Source organism: Chelonoidis abingdonii, chromosome 15 (genome assembly GCF_003597395.2).
Source record: "Chelonoidis abingdonii isolate Lonesome George chromosome 15, CheloAbing_2.0, whole genome shotgun sequence".
Taxonomy (NCBI): Eukaryota; Metazoa; Chordata; order Testudines; family Testudinidae; genus Chelonoidis; species Chelonoidis abingdonii.
The window spans coordinates 43,518,651-43,536,570 of NC_133783.1; the positions used below are offsets into that span (position 1 = coordinate 43,518,651).

General features: G+C 37.5%; 1 protein-coding gene across 3 annotated transcripts in view; it reads right to left on the bottom strand.

Annotated features, from left to right (window-relative positions):
• Positions 1–17,920, bottom strand: part of DOCK1 (dedicator of cytokinesis 1) — a 570,673-nt gene that overhangs the window by 514,764 nt on the left and 37,989 nt on the right. For all 3 annotated transcript variants that reach the window (XM_032801591.2, XM_032801590.2, XM_075072746.1), the window contains exon 2: positions 10,111–10,194. In XM_032801591.2, coding sequence (XP_032657482.1) covers positions 10,111–10,194 — 84 coding nt within the window. The remainder of the gene's footprint in view (positions 1–10,110; positions 10,195–17,920) is intronic.

Consider the following 17,920-nt stretch of genomic DNA (forward strand, 5'->3'; position numbering starts at 1 on the left):
TAGAGCAGCACATTTAACAGTAACTGCTTAGGGGTCCAACAGCAACAGAAAATACCAAACCTGTGATAACAAGTTCTGTAATGACTGAATGGATAGTTAAATGGTGATGCTTTGGGGGATTTGTGTTTTACCTTTCAAAAGTAAAATTTATGTTGGTTCTCCAGAGTTCTCAGTGTTAAAGGGCCTGAAGACCTAGTTCAATGCCAGCCAGCACGGACGCTGGCATCCCAGCTTTTCCCCCCAACAATTCTATTGTAGTGCAATCATTCCAAACCATTAAGACATTTCTCACACTCACAGAGGCAGGTGGCATGCCAGGAAAATATGGAGGTAATCTCTCATTTATTGTGCCCCCAGTTCACTACACAATCAGCATTACCGCTTTTATTGTTTCTGAGACCATTCTGTTTCTTTGTGACTGTTTAATTAAAAAATCCCACAATACAGTCATTCACTCCCAAAGAAGGTGCTGTGCCAGGCAGACCAGCAGGCATCTCTCGTGCACACTGTCCCCAATTCAGTACAAATTGGCTTGTAAACCTGCCTTATGACTATTCTGTATTTCAGTTTATGTTCATATTGGTTCTCTCGCACCCTCTCACTCCTGCCTTGGAGAACCCACAGTAAAATGGTGCTGCTCTCCAGTTTTATAAAGACAGTAGAGCGCAGCAAAAGATTTTGTTTGGATTTGGTACAAATCTACCTCATGGACTGTTCCAATAAGTCAGGGAGCTCATGCTTGCACAGCAGCCTGTCTGCAAATACTAGGCACAGTTGTCTCACCTCTAAACCTATCTTCCCCACAGTTCAACACATGGAAGATAGAATAGTTAGCAGAGGGAAGAGTAAAGAAACAGACCACCACCACCAGTCAATCCCCCTCCCCAGATTTTGACTTCTCACCAAAGTATTGCCTTCTACTCCCATCTCTCATAATGTCTGTGGCTAGTAAGTGTCACACCCTAGCTATTTGGGGTCTAGTAATATTTCCTAACCCTATGTAGGGGTGGGTTTGTGACAGGGGCAGGGGCAGAAGGGCGAAGAGAAATGGGATATATTAGAGAGCTAAGTATAATATAGAGATGTACCACCATAGGTATCTTTCCACTCTGGCTAGCAGGCTTAGACTGCAGGCTACTAGGTGCTGGGGGAAGAGACCAAGACATGACTACTCGGTTTTGGTATGTGACTGTTAAAATGATTTGTACAGCCCATAGCACAGTGTGGTTCTGGTTCATGACTAGGGGTCCTCTGCACAATGATAATAATACAAATAAAAATTTCATGAAATGTTTGCTTATACAAACAACTATGGAAAGATTTGTTTCTTCATAATATTAAAGATTGAAGCAACACTCCTGGTATCACACTGATTTTATTTTTATATTACATAACCACACTTTGGGTCAGATCCTGGCCCCCCACTCCATCCCCTTTCCATTGGCAGAGAACTGTCAAAGCACCAAGTGGGGTCAGGGAATGCCTGGGTGATTCAGAGATGGCTTAGCAACCTATTCCTAGCAGGCTGAAGCATGCTGTGCTCTGGTAATTCTGAGCCAATGGAATAGCTCCTAGAGCCTGCTGAAGTGGGGACAAGTCTGAACAGTCCTGATGCTGTTCTAACTTGTACCAAGGCCGAAATCGTTCCCAGCTGTTACCAGAACTGAAGTGGGGAGAGGAAGGGAACATGGCAGAAATCCACCAATGCATCCACCTCCACCTGCGGAGAGTATAGATGAGTGACTGATCTGTGGAGCCTTTCATTTTCGGTTTTTATTTCATTTATTTTTTTCCTGGGTTAATCTGTGTTTATTACTAAAACAACAAAAATAGATTAAAAATCAGTGGAAAAAAACATTAATAATTTTTCTGGGTAAATATCGAGGTTTATTTTGGTGGACGGAAGGACAGAAAGAAAAAGTATTAAAAAGATTAATGCTTTCATGAATGGAATTCAGTGTGGTTTGCTGCAGAGTTAGAACAGAACTCAAAACACAATGCCACCTCTGAGTTTAAGAAAACAATATCTCTCTAATCCCCAAATAAAACTTTTCATTTGAACAAACAGTTTACTGTTGTAGACTTAGAACTATTAGCCTATAAATATTTACATTTAATAATTGGGCCGCACCATTTGCAGTGCATACACTCAACTTCATCCTTTTCACTTTTTTTTTAAAAAAAACTTTTGAATACTTCCTTGTGTTCTGAAACATATTCTGATACATAGTTTAGTTTTCTTTCAATTTTAGTGCATCAGATTTTTAAACTGTTATCTGGTACCAGGTTGAAATGTGTACATGATGGGAGTGAAATTCATCAGTACGTTTGGATGCGCATGCACATCAGAGCTTGCCTGTGTGCCTGCTAGCTTATTGTATGTATATTCTAGACTAATACATAGCCTTACTTCAAAAGTCAGCTTTGCATATACGCACAGACTACTGTATTATCGTAATACATATATCTCATGCAAATTATTGTATTTTCCTAATAAAACAAAGACATTTTTTATACATTTGAATGATACAAAAAGAGTGAAAATTGGAAAAAAAATTGATTTAAACTGAAAAACGAAGAGACTTACTGATGTGTTAACTCTTCCGGGACTTATTTAGACAAAGAACTACTCCCAAACAACAGGATTTGTTTAATACAGTTCTCAGTCTATTTGGAAGTGATCAATAGAGGGTGACATGGTGTAGAGGTGATTGCAAACAAGCAATATAGTTCAAAGAGTATATCAAAGTAGAACTAGGGTTGCCAACAAGGATTGTCCTGGAGTCTCAGGAATTAAAGATCAATCTTTAATTAAAGATTTTCCATATGATGAAACCTCTGGGAATACATCCAACCAAAAATGGCACCCCTAAGTAGAACATAAGATACTCATGTGACTGGACATGCATACCAGAATCTCCTTTTCCAAACAGGGCAGTGGATGAGATAATTCATTAGCCAGATTATATCTAGGCAGCCTTAATTTGTGTCCCTTTACGTGTATGCAGGATAATCTTTAATTACTTGATCATATGCTATTCTTTTCCACAAGACCCCTGCCTCATTAAGTGCACAGAAAGGACTTCCTCTGGGGAATGAATCCAGGTTCTATAATGAAGGAGACTGTTGCCTATAAGACCCCTGCTTCATTTGTTACAGAACTTTTAAGGTATGTAGTGAATGAGACAGATTGTAGAAAGGGAAAGAATGGTCTCATGGATAATTCAATTTAATGCTGCCCTGGATAACTGGATTCGATCTCTACTTCTGCCACAGAGTTTTTATGTGATGCTGGGCAAGTCACATAAACCGAACATTTCACAGAGGGGTCACTAACTCTGTGCTCCTCATTTTCTGGGTTCTGAACTTGATACCCAGGGTCTGATTTGCTAAATTGCTGAGCAATCACAATTGCAACTGAAATCAAATGGAGTTGTGCTTTGAACATACATGCATGCCCACATCCCTACACACACAAATGCCGCCCACCCAGACGCTATCTATAGCATACTATATAATACTAACTCTGAAAAATCAGGTCCTAGTAATCGCAAATTGAGTATCCCAAGTAAAAGGACACTTTTGACCATACAATCTTTGTGCCTCAACTCCTGTTCTGTAAAACAGGGATAATACCGTCCTCTCACCTCATAGGTGTGTTCTCAATATTAATATTTGTGAAACACACCGATTCTATAGTGATGAGCACCAGATAAAAGTTCATAAGGAAATTAATAGTTCTGTCTTCAGAGCAGGGCTTGTTTAGCATAACACGTGGGGCCACATGCTGACTGATGGTAAAACGAAATATTGAATGGCTGCCCATTAAGTGATCCTTGTCCATCTTGTACTCTGAATGAGACAGGGATTCTATGGAAAAAATAGTACTTGACTGTGTAATTTAAGACTACTGTTGCATATGCACAAGGGGGCCAGATTAAGCTTGCACTGGCAACATTAACTCTGGCATTTCCTAACTTCTGAGTGCTTGATTTTGCAACCTTAACATTATTTTTAATGTAGTTTACTTTGTGTGCAATTAGATTTAATTTAAGATGATACTTTGCTCAATTTAGAAACCTGGTTTGTTTTTTGTCTAAAGCTGTGATGGCAAACATTTACCCTCAAGTGGCTAAATGAAGATGACCATCCTAGAGAAATTACAAAATTTCCTCAATGGATTCTTTTATTGGCACTTTGTTTTAGGTAAGAATCAGTAATGGGAAAACTAGCCCAAGCCTCAAATGATTTCTGAGTTGACCTGGATTTTGAAAATCTTTTAATTATGTTGTGAACTATGCCTAAACTTTTTAGACTGTCCCATGACCAGTGTTGTAAGATTTAATTTATTTTTAGGTCTGCGTCCAAAAGAATCTCAAGTGAGAAAAACCTAACATGCACACATACTGTATTTCAGTAGCCCACTCTGCAGAACATTAAATGATCTACAATCCCAGTACTGTACTCTGTCATAAACAGTGCCTTCTCTTTGCTACACAGTCATCTAAATCAAGCAGGATAAATATCCCCTAAAAACTTGAAATGGCCATCACCATTACAGGTGAACATGAGGCAAGGCCCCCAAATCAGATTAAACCAGTGGTTCTCAGACTTTTATACTGATGACCCCTTTCACATAGCAAGCACCTGAGTGCGACCCCCCCTTATAAATTAAAAACACTTTTAACACCTTTATAAATGTTGGAGGCAAAGCGATGTTTGGGGTGGAGACTGACAGCTCATGACCCGCCATGTAATAACCTCGCGACCCCCTGAGGGGTCCCAATCCCCACTTTGAGAACATCTGGATTAAACTGAACAAGACAGCCTTGTTCTGAAAGGCTGATATTCCAGCTGAATTCTGAAAAAGAAAATGCAAGTACTGCAATGTGGGATTTAAGGAAATACTTCTAAAGCTAGAATAAAGAGACCTGAAAATATCCTGTATCTATTACTAGGATGTCCCTTTTATAGTGTTGCCTTCCAGAATTTTACAACAACAACATACTCAATGAAAAAAATACCAGGAATAAATTCCATGAAAGAACTGGTTTTGGAATTCCTCCCCCACCTAAATCGGTTCCTCTTGAGGCCTGAATGACCTCTGGAAAATGTTAGGCCATGAAAGTTAGAGGATTTATATACATTTCTTTTCAACAGTCATTGGATTTAATGGATAATTTCCACTGGCTGTTTGTTGGTTTGCCCATTACATCAGAGTGAGATTAGGTTAATAGGACTAGAATCAGATAAAATACAGATTAGAAAAGTGTCAGGTGTTTTGTTCTAGGAAATATTTCTTCAGACTACAGCCCTACTTTTCTCTTGTACCAGGAAAAATGCATGTAATTGCATAGGTTTGCTTTTTTATTATTATTATTCCATTAACATTCCAAATTACAAATGTGGGAGGGAATTTTCTAGTTGAAAAAATGTCTCTATGCTTCTGCCTAAATACGAAAGCATTAAACTTGACTTTTGTAATTTGAGAAGATTAATTATTCCCTCTGATTAAATTTCAACATTTAGTCTAGTGCTTTCCTGAACAGCCTGGCTTCCTTGAAGGGAAGAGAAATTAACTTCAATTTTGATGGTGAATTTGTGTTTCATGCTCTAAACCACAGCGCTTTTCTAAAAATTATAGCAGGGTACATGCTGTTTGCAGCGAACTTAATAGCCTTGAAAGGATGCACATAGAAAATTAAGTGTAGGTTGACGTGAAGACACTTTTTTTTTTTTTGAATTCCAAAGGAACATTTTTATATCTTGCTATAAACTATTTATCCAAGAAAAATATTCATTTTAAGCGATAAAGAAAAAAAGTCAAATATTATTTAAAATATAGGTGGGAAAAGTTGTTAACATTTTAAATACTGTACAGGAACAAAAAGCAACTCTAGCGATTCAACCTAATATAGCCTAGCAAACTGATTTAAATTAGATACATACAAGTGGCTCATATAAAATAGTATCCATCAGTTCTGTCCTTCAAGTTAGCTTTTTATAGCATCCCTATCTTACCTTCCCTCCTACCTTTCCCTAGAATATGGAGTGTGAAGGGCTGCAGAGATAAACCTCCAAAACAGATGGATGATCATCTTATTGTGGTGGAGAACAAAGATAAGTCTGTTTTAGAGCTACTTGTCCAAAACTCAGATTCAAAATTAGGATACTTGTAAATCTTTGATGATGGCTGTTGAAATGAATCTTCCTGGCAAGTTATTTACTATAAAAAAATAATTCATTTTTCACAGTAGGAAAGATATAGTGTGGTTTTGTCAGCCCTGATCTGGAAAGGAAACAGAGGAAAATATTCCAAAGCATGGAGCAGTAGACAGGAAAATGGCAACATTCACAACTTTTTTTAACAATGTTAGATGTGTCGTCTTCTCTGTACCTTTTAGATGAAACCACGAGACAGATAGAATCTTCTGTCCCATAGTTAAGCCCAGTGACCAATCTTATGGCAATGAGAATCAGGTTAAGTGGAGAAAGCGGCTGTTTTATCAAATCAATGAAGAGCAAATCAAGGGAGGCTCCATCTTAAAACAACAACAGCAAAAATCTAGTCCTTAAATGATTAATGCATCTGGTTATGAGGAAGTTTTGCTTCCAAAGGAGCAAATTTGGACATGGAGCCCCTACTAGCACCACAAAACCTTGTTTAAAAATGGGATCATTGTAATTCAAAATGAAGCATATTAATGGTAGCTTCAATAAATGGAATTATAATTTCTTGTGCTTGCTCCAAATTCTTCATTTGACTATTCTCAGCACCTTCACCCATCATATCATTTAAGGAGAAGAAAAAATAATGCTGGACATGATTTTAAAACGGGGTGAGCAAACTTTTTGGCCTGAGGGCCACATCTGGGTATGGAAATTGTATGGCGGGCCATGAATGGTCACAAAATTGGGGGTTAGGGTGCGTGAGAGCTCCAGCTGAGGGCTTTGGGGTGGGGCTGGGGACAAGCGGTTGAGGGTGCAGGAGGGTACTCAACTCTGGGATCAAGGAGTTCAGAAGGTGGGAGGGGGATCAGGGCTGGGGCAGGAGGTTGGGGCACAGGAAGGGGTCAGGCTCTGGGCAGCACTTACCTCAAGCAGCTCCCAGAAAGAGCGGCATATCCTCCCTCCAGCTCCTACACAGAGGTGAGGCCAGACAGCTCTGCGTGCTGCCCTATCCGCAGGCACACACACACACACCCCCCACAGCTCCCATTGGCTGCAGTTCCCAACCAATGGGAACTACGGGGGCAGCATGTGGAGCCCCCTGGCTGCCCCTACGCATAGGAGCCGGAGAAGTGACATGCTTTTGCTTCCCGGAGCCATGCGGAGTGGGGCAAGACCCCGACCCTGCTCCCCGGCTAGAGTGCCAGAGTGGGGCAAGCCCTAGACCCCACTTCCTGGCAGGAGCTTGAGGGCCGGATGTGGCCCCCGGGCCATAGTTTGCCCACCCCTGTTTTAAAACAAGGTCTGTAAGCAACTGCATAGCTATTTTATGTGCAATTACTGATTTGTATCCAAATGACCAATTCCTTTGGCATGCACAATTATCTAATTTGCATATGCCATTACGGAACTCTGCATGACTAACAAAAAGAAACTTCAGACCAACAAATTGTAAAGCATGTCCTGGCACACATAATCAAAATATAGTACAGACTGAGGCACATTAGGATGAGAGTGATCCTCCTATGGATGACTGCAAAGTGTCATTACAGATGGTGCAACTGAACCCTTTTAATTATTTTTCCCTCCCCAAGTCTGAATCTGTATTGCTAGACTGAAAAAGATCATGGAGACAGAAGCTGTAGAAAGAATGCAGCACAGACATTAGAAAACAAAAAAATAAAACCTAAGCCTAGGAAAGCCCTTAGGCAATACGCTTAAGTGAGGCCTAGACACCCAAGTGGCTGACATCTTATGAATGTGTATAGTATTTTATAATAATAAATTAGATATAAAGGGATCCATGCAATAATGTTTATTAAGAGTGCAAAAGTGAAGACAGCAACAGCAAATTATAACAATCACGTGTTTAAGGGGGGATAGGAGTGGGGAGCCAAGGAGTTATATACACAAGATATTAATAACCTTAAGCATACAGTAGGATTCCAGAATAGTTTAATTTACTCTGGAGGATTAGTTTAAAAAAATCAAACAGAGATGATGATGGGCGATCACTCGTTACTCTGTATGATCATCTTCCTTGGGAGTTATGAGTCCTATTTCCCAATACAGAGTATGAGTAATGATCAAGCATGTTAGGAATCAGATCAGCCTTTAAAGGAACATTATTTTATTTGAACTTCTTTTTAAATAAACCCAGCCAGCACTGTTGAGGCCTAATAACCATTAGATGTGTGTGTGAAGGTCATTCTATTATCCGGTCAAGGGAAAAGTGAATCATCTCAATTATCCCATTTCATTTGAAGCATGCAGGAGGTTCAAAAAGTATAAAATTTTACATAGCTATGATAGAGATAGCATCAGTCTGTCACAAGCCAGGCATCACTGTTATTCACATATTAGGAAAATTCATCCATTATTATAGAATCATAGATTGTATTTCCCTAGTTTGTTTATGAGAAGGTCATGCGAGACAATATCAAAAGCCTTACTAAAGTCAAGATATACCACATCTACTGCTTCCCCGCATATCCACAAGGCTTGTTACCCTGTCAAAGAAAGCTATCAGGTTGGTTTGAGACAATTTGTTTTGACAAATCCATGCTGACTGTTACTTATTGCCTTATTATCTTCTAGGTGTTTGCAAATTGATTGCTTAAATTATTTGCTCCATTATCTTTCCAGGTACAGAAGTTAAGCTGACTGGTCTGTAATTCCCTGCGTTGTCCTTATTTCCCTTATAAAGATGGGCACTATGTATTATAATTATGTATAATTGTACAGCATTCAAATATTCCTGTTTACAAGTATATTTAAAAGAAATATATAATAAAACTGCAAATATTTAAAGTACAGAGTATGCAGATTAATTTTCAGTGGACAGATTCCCTCTCTGCAGCTTTGACAGTATCAGGGGTCATTTACTGCTAGTGCAAACTGAATTCATTAACAAGTTGCTAGCTGATGAACAGTTAGTATATTCATTGATATGTAAACCAAATTAAGGGTAGTTGATCTAATTAGCTACTTTCCTATTTCAGTAGATCTAAATAATAAAAATCACCTTGAATCCAATTTCTAAAATGAACTTACCGCCAGAATTAATTTTTCTTCCCTAACAGATTCTTTGGCAGTGACAAGCAGAAATTTTAAACCCATGTACAAAGGCAAATCACATCCAAAATGCAGAAAGTTATTCTATTACTGTGATGATTTCTAATTTTCTAACACAAAAGCCATCTAGATCACTGCGTCTCTTCTAAGACACATCATACAATTGACTGAATGAATGAGAAATCAAGGATCTGTGACCCAAAAAAAAAAAGGTTGTACTTAATCATTACTATCTGATCACTCAACAGCAGCAAAACTAAGAATTTTCCTTCATTCTCAAATTAAATATTTTTCAAGATAAATTATTATTTTATGGGAATCAGGGAAAAGAACTAATTGAAATTTATGTTGTATGTAATATTGCTACTGCTTCTCATCAAAATTAATATACTACATTTTATTTATTTTTAAATGTTGACTGAATAAGTAGCATAGTAGCAAATGTATCTATTTTACAAAGAGTTATGAATAATTTAGAGGGTAAATAACTTTCAAATTCAAATTAACACTATTAAGAAGCAGACAGGTCTTGTGCATTATCTGAGGATATCTAGAGAACATCTATCATTTCGCTAACCACTCAACAGATGTTACCATTGATCCATACAAATTAAGGGTGAGAGAACATTTATCTTGCATAGAAAAAGAAATTGTGCATTCAGAAAAAGGTATTCATTAGGTATTTTATCAGCCGCCTCTTCATTTACATGTAGCACTTGTTATTTCTGTCCCCAATGCAACATTTTATTAGTCATGAAAAAAATAGTAGTTCACCATCTGCTAAAATAGAATATGTTATAATCATACACACAAGAGCAGTGTGACTGTATGAGCAATAGTTTTGAATCAAATACGTGTTTTACGTACCTTCATATGTTTCTAATATATGTACAGTGTCACCTATTTGTAAGGAAAGTTCATCTGCTCCCCTTGCATCATAATTATAGAAAGCTAGAAAGAGAGAATACTGTTATTAGCACACAGAAAAATGGCGCCACTTTCAAGTTATTGATTTTTATTCTACACATTTGAAAGTGACTTTACACCACAGTCAACCTCTTGACCCAATATTTTATACTGGCTTTCTATATCTTCAGTACTATTCCAATCCACTACTTCTTCAAATCACATGACATACCAAAAAAGCCACAAGTCATCTTTTCACTCAGTTTAACATCACAAATTAGATAAAATATTTTTGCAATTATGTCACAGATTTGTTATTTGAACCAATACCTTTTACTGTAAATATAATTCCTGATTTGCTTTTTTCATAAAAATATGTATATCCTGAGAAACAATCCTAACAAAGTATGTAAAAGTACTTTGTGTTAACCTCATGAGCTTTTATAATTAACTATATTATTTTGTCCTTCACTGTTACCTTTATAACAGCTTTATTTAGATACACTTGTAAAATGTTTAGAAAGCTTGATTTATGAATTTTAAAACAAATCACCTTAATATTACTAAAATACTAAAGGGCAATCTGTGTTTCAGGCCACACACCAAAAAACTATGCTTTTATTGCATCAATACTATATCCTAGAAACAAAAAACAGGATTAAATAATCGTGCGTATAAATTAGGCATGTTCATTATTAGCAAAGACTAGTTACGAAAAGCAGAGGGTATAAAATTTTGAGTTAAATACCTTAACCCTCACCTGATTTGCGAGAGAAGGCCAGTATCCCTGATTCTATTTTATTCTATTCAGGTTCTTACACTTCACCCATCACTGGCATCTGACAGCAGACCAATGTTGCCCTATAATTACCACTAATCCAGAAGATTTGTCAAACAATAAAAAGGAAACATTAATGTGCATACAGTGAAGTGTTGGTTTTTTTTTTTAAAATCTGCTCACGTAAGCCCAACTTGGACATAAAAAAATATTACCAGGAGGGTTTGTTTTCACAGAAATTTCCAACTGTCCTAGATAATTGCACCTAACATGGCAGATTACAGTAAATGGTGAAGTGCAGTATCTAAGTATTCACTTGCTGTCAATGTTCAACTGACAACGTCTTTGATCACACAATGCATCATAAGCAGTAAGGGGCTCGCTGAATGGAGACTTAGTGCTCGGCAAACTGAAGTGTGAATCTACAGCGTTCTAGTTTGCTATGCACTAAATGGCCATGCAGATCCTGCCACCATACACTAAAAGTTCCATAATGTGCTCATGGAACTTTTATTACATGGAAGCAAAGCAACACAACCACTTCAGTGCACAGCAAGCTACAGCACTGTACGTTCACACCACAGCTTGCCATGCACTAAATTAGTAGACATGTCCATGCTATATTCAGTGTAAACAGTTGACAGTAGTATAAAAATAAATGATACAAGGGGGAAAAAAGGGTTGGCTAGTGCAAAGGTTCTCTCGAATCATATTGGACTGTAAATACATCTAAATATCTTCTGGTAATATGTTCATTTATTGTACCTCCTTGTGTACTGTAATCACTTTGACAAGTCAAGAACTGTCTACATTTAAATATTAATTAACAAAATGGCATCATAAACCTATACAATTTATTAGCATTCCTCTAAAAACTATGCTCTAGGAATTATTTTGGGGAAGTTCTACGGCCTGTGTCAACTGGAGGTCAGACTAGAGGGTCACAATGGTCCCTTCTGGCCTTCAAACGTACGAATGCCAGTAGCACAGAAAAACATATAAATAGTTTGCAAAGAAATTCCATAAATATGAAGTGATAAAGATACACAAGTCATGTAAAAGGTATCAATGTCAATTTAATGTCATTTTATTAGAACTTGTGAATTCCAGCTAGTAGGCTGCTAAAGTCTCTGCCCAATAAAACACCAAATGATCCCTGTACCCTGATAAAAGAAAAAAAAAAGTGTCCCTAAAACGAACACTGGAAGTTAACTGCTGTAAATTGCTAAGGCTCAAGGGTACTGCTGAGCTTCACATGACTGCATGCGTACATCTTTCATTCTCTGCTGGACCTCATTCCTGTCTGAGGAGTAATTTCAGAAAGATTAATTATTTTGATCAGACGGACAGCAACAAGATGTTCCAATGACAACTCAAAGAAAAAATTCAGAAACCCAATTAAGTAAAACATATGACTTTACATCAATTATTTAGAAACTACAATAGGTTTTCTGAAGTGCTAGCTGACAAAAAGAGTGAAGTCTTTGAAGTTTTGATTTTCTGAAATAAGATCACCTCCCGTTTTTGTTTTCTTAGCAAAACTTGAAATAAAATAGTTGAACCTTTGTTGTTTTGGGTCAAACTAGGGATTCCAACAAGAATACAGTTCAGATATCTGGCATCTCTGCAAATTCCACAATAGTGTGATCTTGCAGAAAAATGCATCCCATGCAACAGATATGGTTTCAAAAGTTATAGGAGGCCCAATAGCTACAAAACTGAATACAGAAACTTTGTCAAATGACACAACATGGCAGCATCATGACTGAGGATGTTTCAAGAACAATTGCTTTCAAAACTTATGTTAAAAATTCCCTACTTAGCAATTCAAATAGATGATGCAACCTACATCACTGGTGAAGAACAGAGTCTAGGTATGAGAATTATGTATCCAATAGCTCCCTTCAGGAAGGCTTGCTATTTTACAAAGCTGTGCTAGAACACACAAAACAGGGGAAAGCTCATTCAAAACATTTCAGGAGGTAAAGATTTCTGTATGTGCTAGGATTATTGTATTGCAATCACATGGATTGTGCCATAGCAAAGACAGGTAAGAATAAAGCCTGGTCACACAGATCCAAAAACACTGAACTTCATGCCTCCGGGCTTTGTTTCACACACTGCCAAGATCATGCTGTTACGAAAATGTCTGAAAACCTGTGCCAAGTTATTGATGAAGCTGTTAAAAACACAGAACTTTATTCAAGACTGAATGCTCAAGCTCTCTCATTGCTCTATTATAACTAATATTCCCTTCAACAAAATCAGCAAATTTAAGGAATTTGATAATCATGATCAAATGACAAAAGCCAAACTCCTCATATGGCTTCACAGCCCTAGACTCCAAATATGAAAAGAGAGTTTCCTCCCCAAGGAGACAATCTGTTTACACTACCTTTTTACACACTTCAGAGCTCGGCAGCATCACAAGGAAAGTCCTTAATCATATTTAAAAAAAAATAAATAGGAATCTCTCATTGGCATGAAGCTTATTGCTCAGTCTGTTTTCCTAAATCATTTCTGAAAGAACCATATCAAAACATGTTTTTCACGGTAGTCAGCTATTTATCACCCTGTCTCCATTAGCTTCCAGATAGACTTGTTTCTTGAAACAGTGTAACTGTTGACAATAAAGTTCTTAATTACCCTTTGAGATTTTGATATATTCCCTTTTTTAAGTTCCACTTTGATACATTCAGAGGAGCCCAACATGGGTTGCTTCTTCAACTGACCCATTGGACATCTTTTGTTCTGTGAAAGGTGGACTTTAGAGTTAGCAAATGAAATGCCAATAACATGTAAATGAATAACTTAAAATATAAAACAAAGCAAATAAGGAACAGCAGATACAACACCTATTACAGGACTCTGAAGGAATACAGGATATTGTTTAAGATAACAAAATAAAACATTTCGATAGAACTGTCACAAAAATGAATTATAGACTTTTACTGAAAACTAAGCACTTCAGCAGTATTTAACGTAAACTTTAGGGAACAGCGCAGTTCTACTGACATCAAAACCTGGCAATTTAATTATCCCTTAAATAAAACTTTCACTTTTTCATTAAAAACAGAAACCTCTGCTAAATATCTGAAGCATGGCATTTTAAAAACATAACTGCTATTCGGCAAAAACTTCCATGAAAACACATTAACAAAAAAAATTTGAACAGTTCTGAACAGTGAAATGTTAACAATGAGCACATCTTGTTTCCTAAACAGCAGAACAAGGGACACCTATTTGATTATGAGCCATCAGAAATTTTCCAGTTTACCTGTGTTACCACTTTGTACAGCCCAATGTCATATTTTTAAGGATTGAGTGCCTAATGTTAGACACCTAAATTCCTACTTAAAACTCCTAAGTGAAAGTGGTCTGATTTTTCAGATCTGCTGAGCACTCGTAGGTCTGACTGAAATAAAAAGGATCTGTAGGTGCTCAACATCTCTAAGATAAAGATGTCTTGATATTTTTCCCTTTGGAAGCTAAATAAGGATTTATGGGCTTAACCTTAGGCACCCAAGTCTAAAAATCTTTGGATCAAATGTTTTCCTTTACTCATCTAAATTAGAGATACATCCTGACTACCCATTTCACAGGCATCTCAACTAAACAATGTTAATAGGACAAAAACTAAATGTGGGTAGGAATGAAAGACATTAAATCCATGTCTTCTCTCTCATGCAAGTGAATTCTCTGCTTATGAAAAGCGTTAACTGGCAGGCCTGTAAAATGAATTATTCTGTTTATTACAGAAGAAGAAGCAGTGCAATCTATCCCACCCTTCCCTGCCAATATGCTCAACTCAACCTGACAGGACCACCTCTAGGACTGAACACAGCTCTGCCGCTATTCTGATTCAGTTCTTGATCTCTCTGAGATAGAGAATGAGAGTGATAATTAGTGCTGACTGATTTGAACACTCATCTAATAGGCAGACTACTGTGATGACCAACTACCTTCATAGAGGACACTGAAGAGTCATCAGATAGTAACCGTCCAGCACATCATCATTGATGTGGGGTGAATAAGGAGCAATGACCTATGAGTATTGTACAGAAAGGATTAAATTAAAAATCACTTTAAAAAAAGCATGTGAAAATGTATCTGTAGCATGCAATTCAGCCAGGTTTTCTACTTGCAGTAGCGCTAACAGGGAAGAAGATAAACATCTAAAATAACTGAAAAGAAAGTGTACCAAGCACTATGGTTATAGATCAAGAATTAGTAAAAGTACTCCATATAAGGGATCTAAAACACACTACAAAAGGATTTAAAAATGTACATTACAAAAGCTGCCAAGTGTCAAAAGATTCTCTTGCAGAACAGATACTTAATCTAAGTCAGTGGTTCTCAACCAGGGGTATGTGTACTCCTGGGGGTACTTAGAAGTCTTCCAAGGGGTACATCAACTCATCTAGATATTTGCCTAGTTTTACACAGGCTACATAAAAAGCACTAGTGAAGTCAGTACAAACTAAAATTTCATACAATGACTTGTTTATACTGCTCTATATACACCAAAATAGAAGCACAATATTTATATTCCAAAAGAATTTATTTTATAATTATATGGTAAAAATGAGAAAGTAATTTTTCAGTAATAGTGTGCTGTGACACTTGTATTTTTGTATCTGAATTTGTAAGGAAGTAGTTTTTACGTGAGGTGAAACTTGGGAATACACAAGACAAATCAGACTTCGACAAGGGGTACAGTAGTATGGAAAGGTTGAGAACCACTGATCTGAGTGGCTGGACACACTCTGAGGGCAGATTTTTATGTACAGTAAGTGAAATAAGGCTGTTCTATTTACTATAATCATTAACATTTTATCCATCGTGCTAAGGTTATTTATTATGAGAAAAGACATAAAACTCTTCTGATTAACAAGATATGAGCCCAGGACATTTGAAAGTCACTTTGGGTCAAGGCCATCTGAAGGACTTGGCTGGGAAAAATATACAAAAGGAGTCAGGAGTGACATTAGAAATCTAATATTCAGGTGAGAGGAAACAGGAAAACGAGCAATTCATGGCCTCTAGCTCTAGGTACAAGAGCAGATGGCATCATTTTGTTGATGTGAGGGAAACAGAGCTTAACTCCTAGGAAGAAACTTGAACTGAAAACCAGTTAGTTACCCCCTAAGCTTCCCACAAAAAAGTTGGGAGGAACAGCATTTGAAATGTACAATCCTCACTCGACCAACAAACCATCAGGGAGTGAATCCCCTTGGCACAAGTGTTGGCCAAGTGTAGACAAAGGAGCACATGTCAACATTATGAGCCTGATCCAAAGCCCACTGAAGTCAAATAGAGGCATTACATTGAGTTCAGCACACACTGGATCCAGCCCTCTTATTTGAAGAATGCATCATATTCAATGCTGTACATTAAAAACACAAAAACATACGCAAGCGCAGGGCAGAACAAATTTTTTCCTGCCTAAGGATCTTGCAACCTAAACTGCACACTTATTGGAAGTGTGTGGTGATGACTCCTGTGGAACTGTGGTGTACTAAAATATGGATTATCTTTATAATGGAAAAGCTTTACATCAAGTATGTACACAAGAGACATGCCAAAAAGAAGCCAGTATTAACAAACTTGGTCACCTTTTCCAGCATAATCAGAGGAAGAGAACTCACCAGGCAGCAAGATAGAATCTTTTGTCAGGTTCATTATTATTACCTGATCTTTAATAAGTAATATACAATGTAGCATGTTAACATTTTATTGTAACTTGGCCTTAATAAAAAGTTTTAAAAAATTATTTAACCTGATAAGCCAAGATTGGAAAGACCAATATCAAAGTAGTACTGGGCTTATGTTTCTGTTGGACTTTAAAAAAAAAATTAGAGGTGGAGACTATAATGGTCAGGTTGGTTAATTTCTATGGTAGGTTACTGCTGAAAGGTTTTGTGTACAAAACGTACAAGGGATCTGACCAATTTTATGCTGCTTCCAAGGAAAGTCACCATTTAAAGTTTTAAAATCCTGAATGATAGCTTTAGAACTTTTACTCAAAAAAAGCTTTGCTCTGTATGCCCAATCTCCAGTGTAGCAGAGGGAAAGGATTTCTTTTTTTTTAAATTGTGACCACCTAGCTCTGAAGATAGTAACTTTGTAATTTCATCCTTCGCTCAATCTGTGGCCTTACAAGCCTTATGCTTTGCAGTCCTTTGTACAGGAGTTAAAGAATGCTACCTTACTCATGGACTGATCCACTTCAGTACAGATTGGTAAATTCGGAACAGGAATCTTTGCTAAAATTAAATAGAAACTTCAAAGTTTTAATATAGGTGAAGTGTCGGCAATGGGACACATGATTAACATTCTCTAAAACAGGATCTTGATACTTTAAATTTGTAAAAAGATTTCTCTCTTCCTGATAGACTTGAGCTTATGACATTGAGTCTTTGTAAGATCAGCAAGCCTCAAATCTGGCCCAGTAGAGCTGCCTAGCAGTACTTCCACATCGCCACCCAGTGGCAGCTGTAACCAGCTTGCACTCGCTTATCCACGACCCACTGCAGACACAAACCACATGAAGTTCCAGGGATCCAAGAGGCAGCAGCTTCCTGGCTCCTGATTAGCTCCCCATCCTGTATAAACCCAACAAACATTCCAGGAAGTGTCTAAGCAACAGCGCAGGTCTCCTGTAGCTGACAGAACCATTCCTGCTCACAAATGTCTGGCTTCAACCTCACCTTGATTTGGACCTCACCTCCTGATCCGGACCCTGAAACCTGACTCAGACTCTGATCCTTGGTATTTACCTCAGCCTGGAACTTGACTACAAACTCCTCTGCTATACTCAGCCTCAGGATTGATCCTGTTCAGACCCTTGGTCTTGACTGCCCTTATCAGGATATTGACAGTCTTTTCCATTTCAATTAATATTTCTCCTATAATTTACTTTTTCAAAAACAGATTTTTCTATGCCTCTTCCAGCAACAGACACACACGCAGGTAAGGGAAGACTAAAAATTC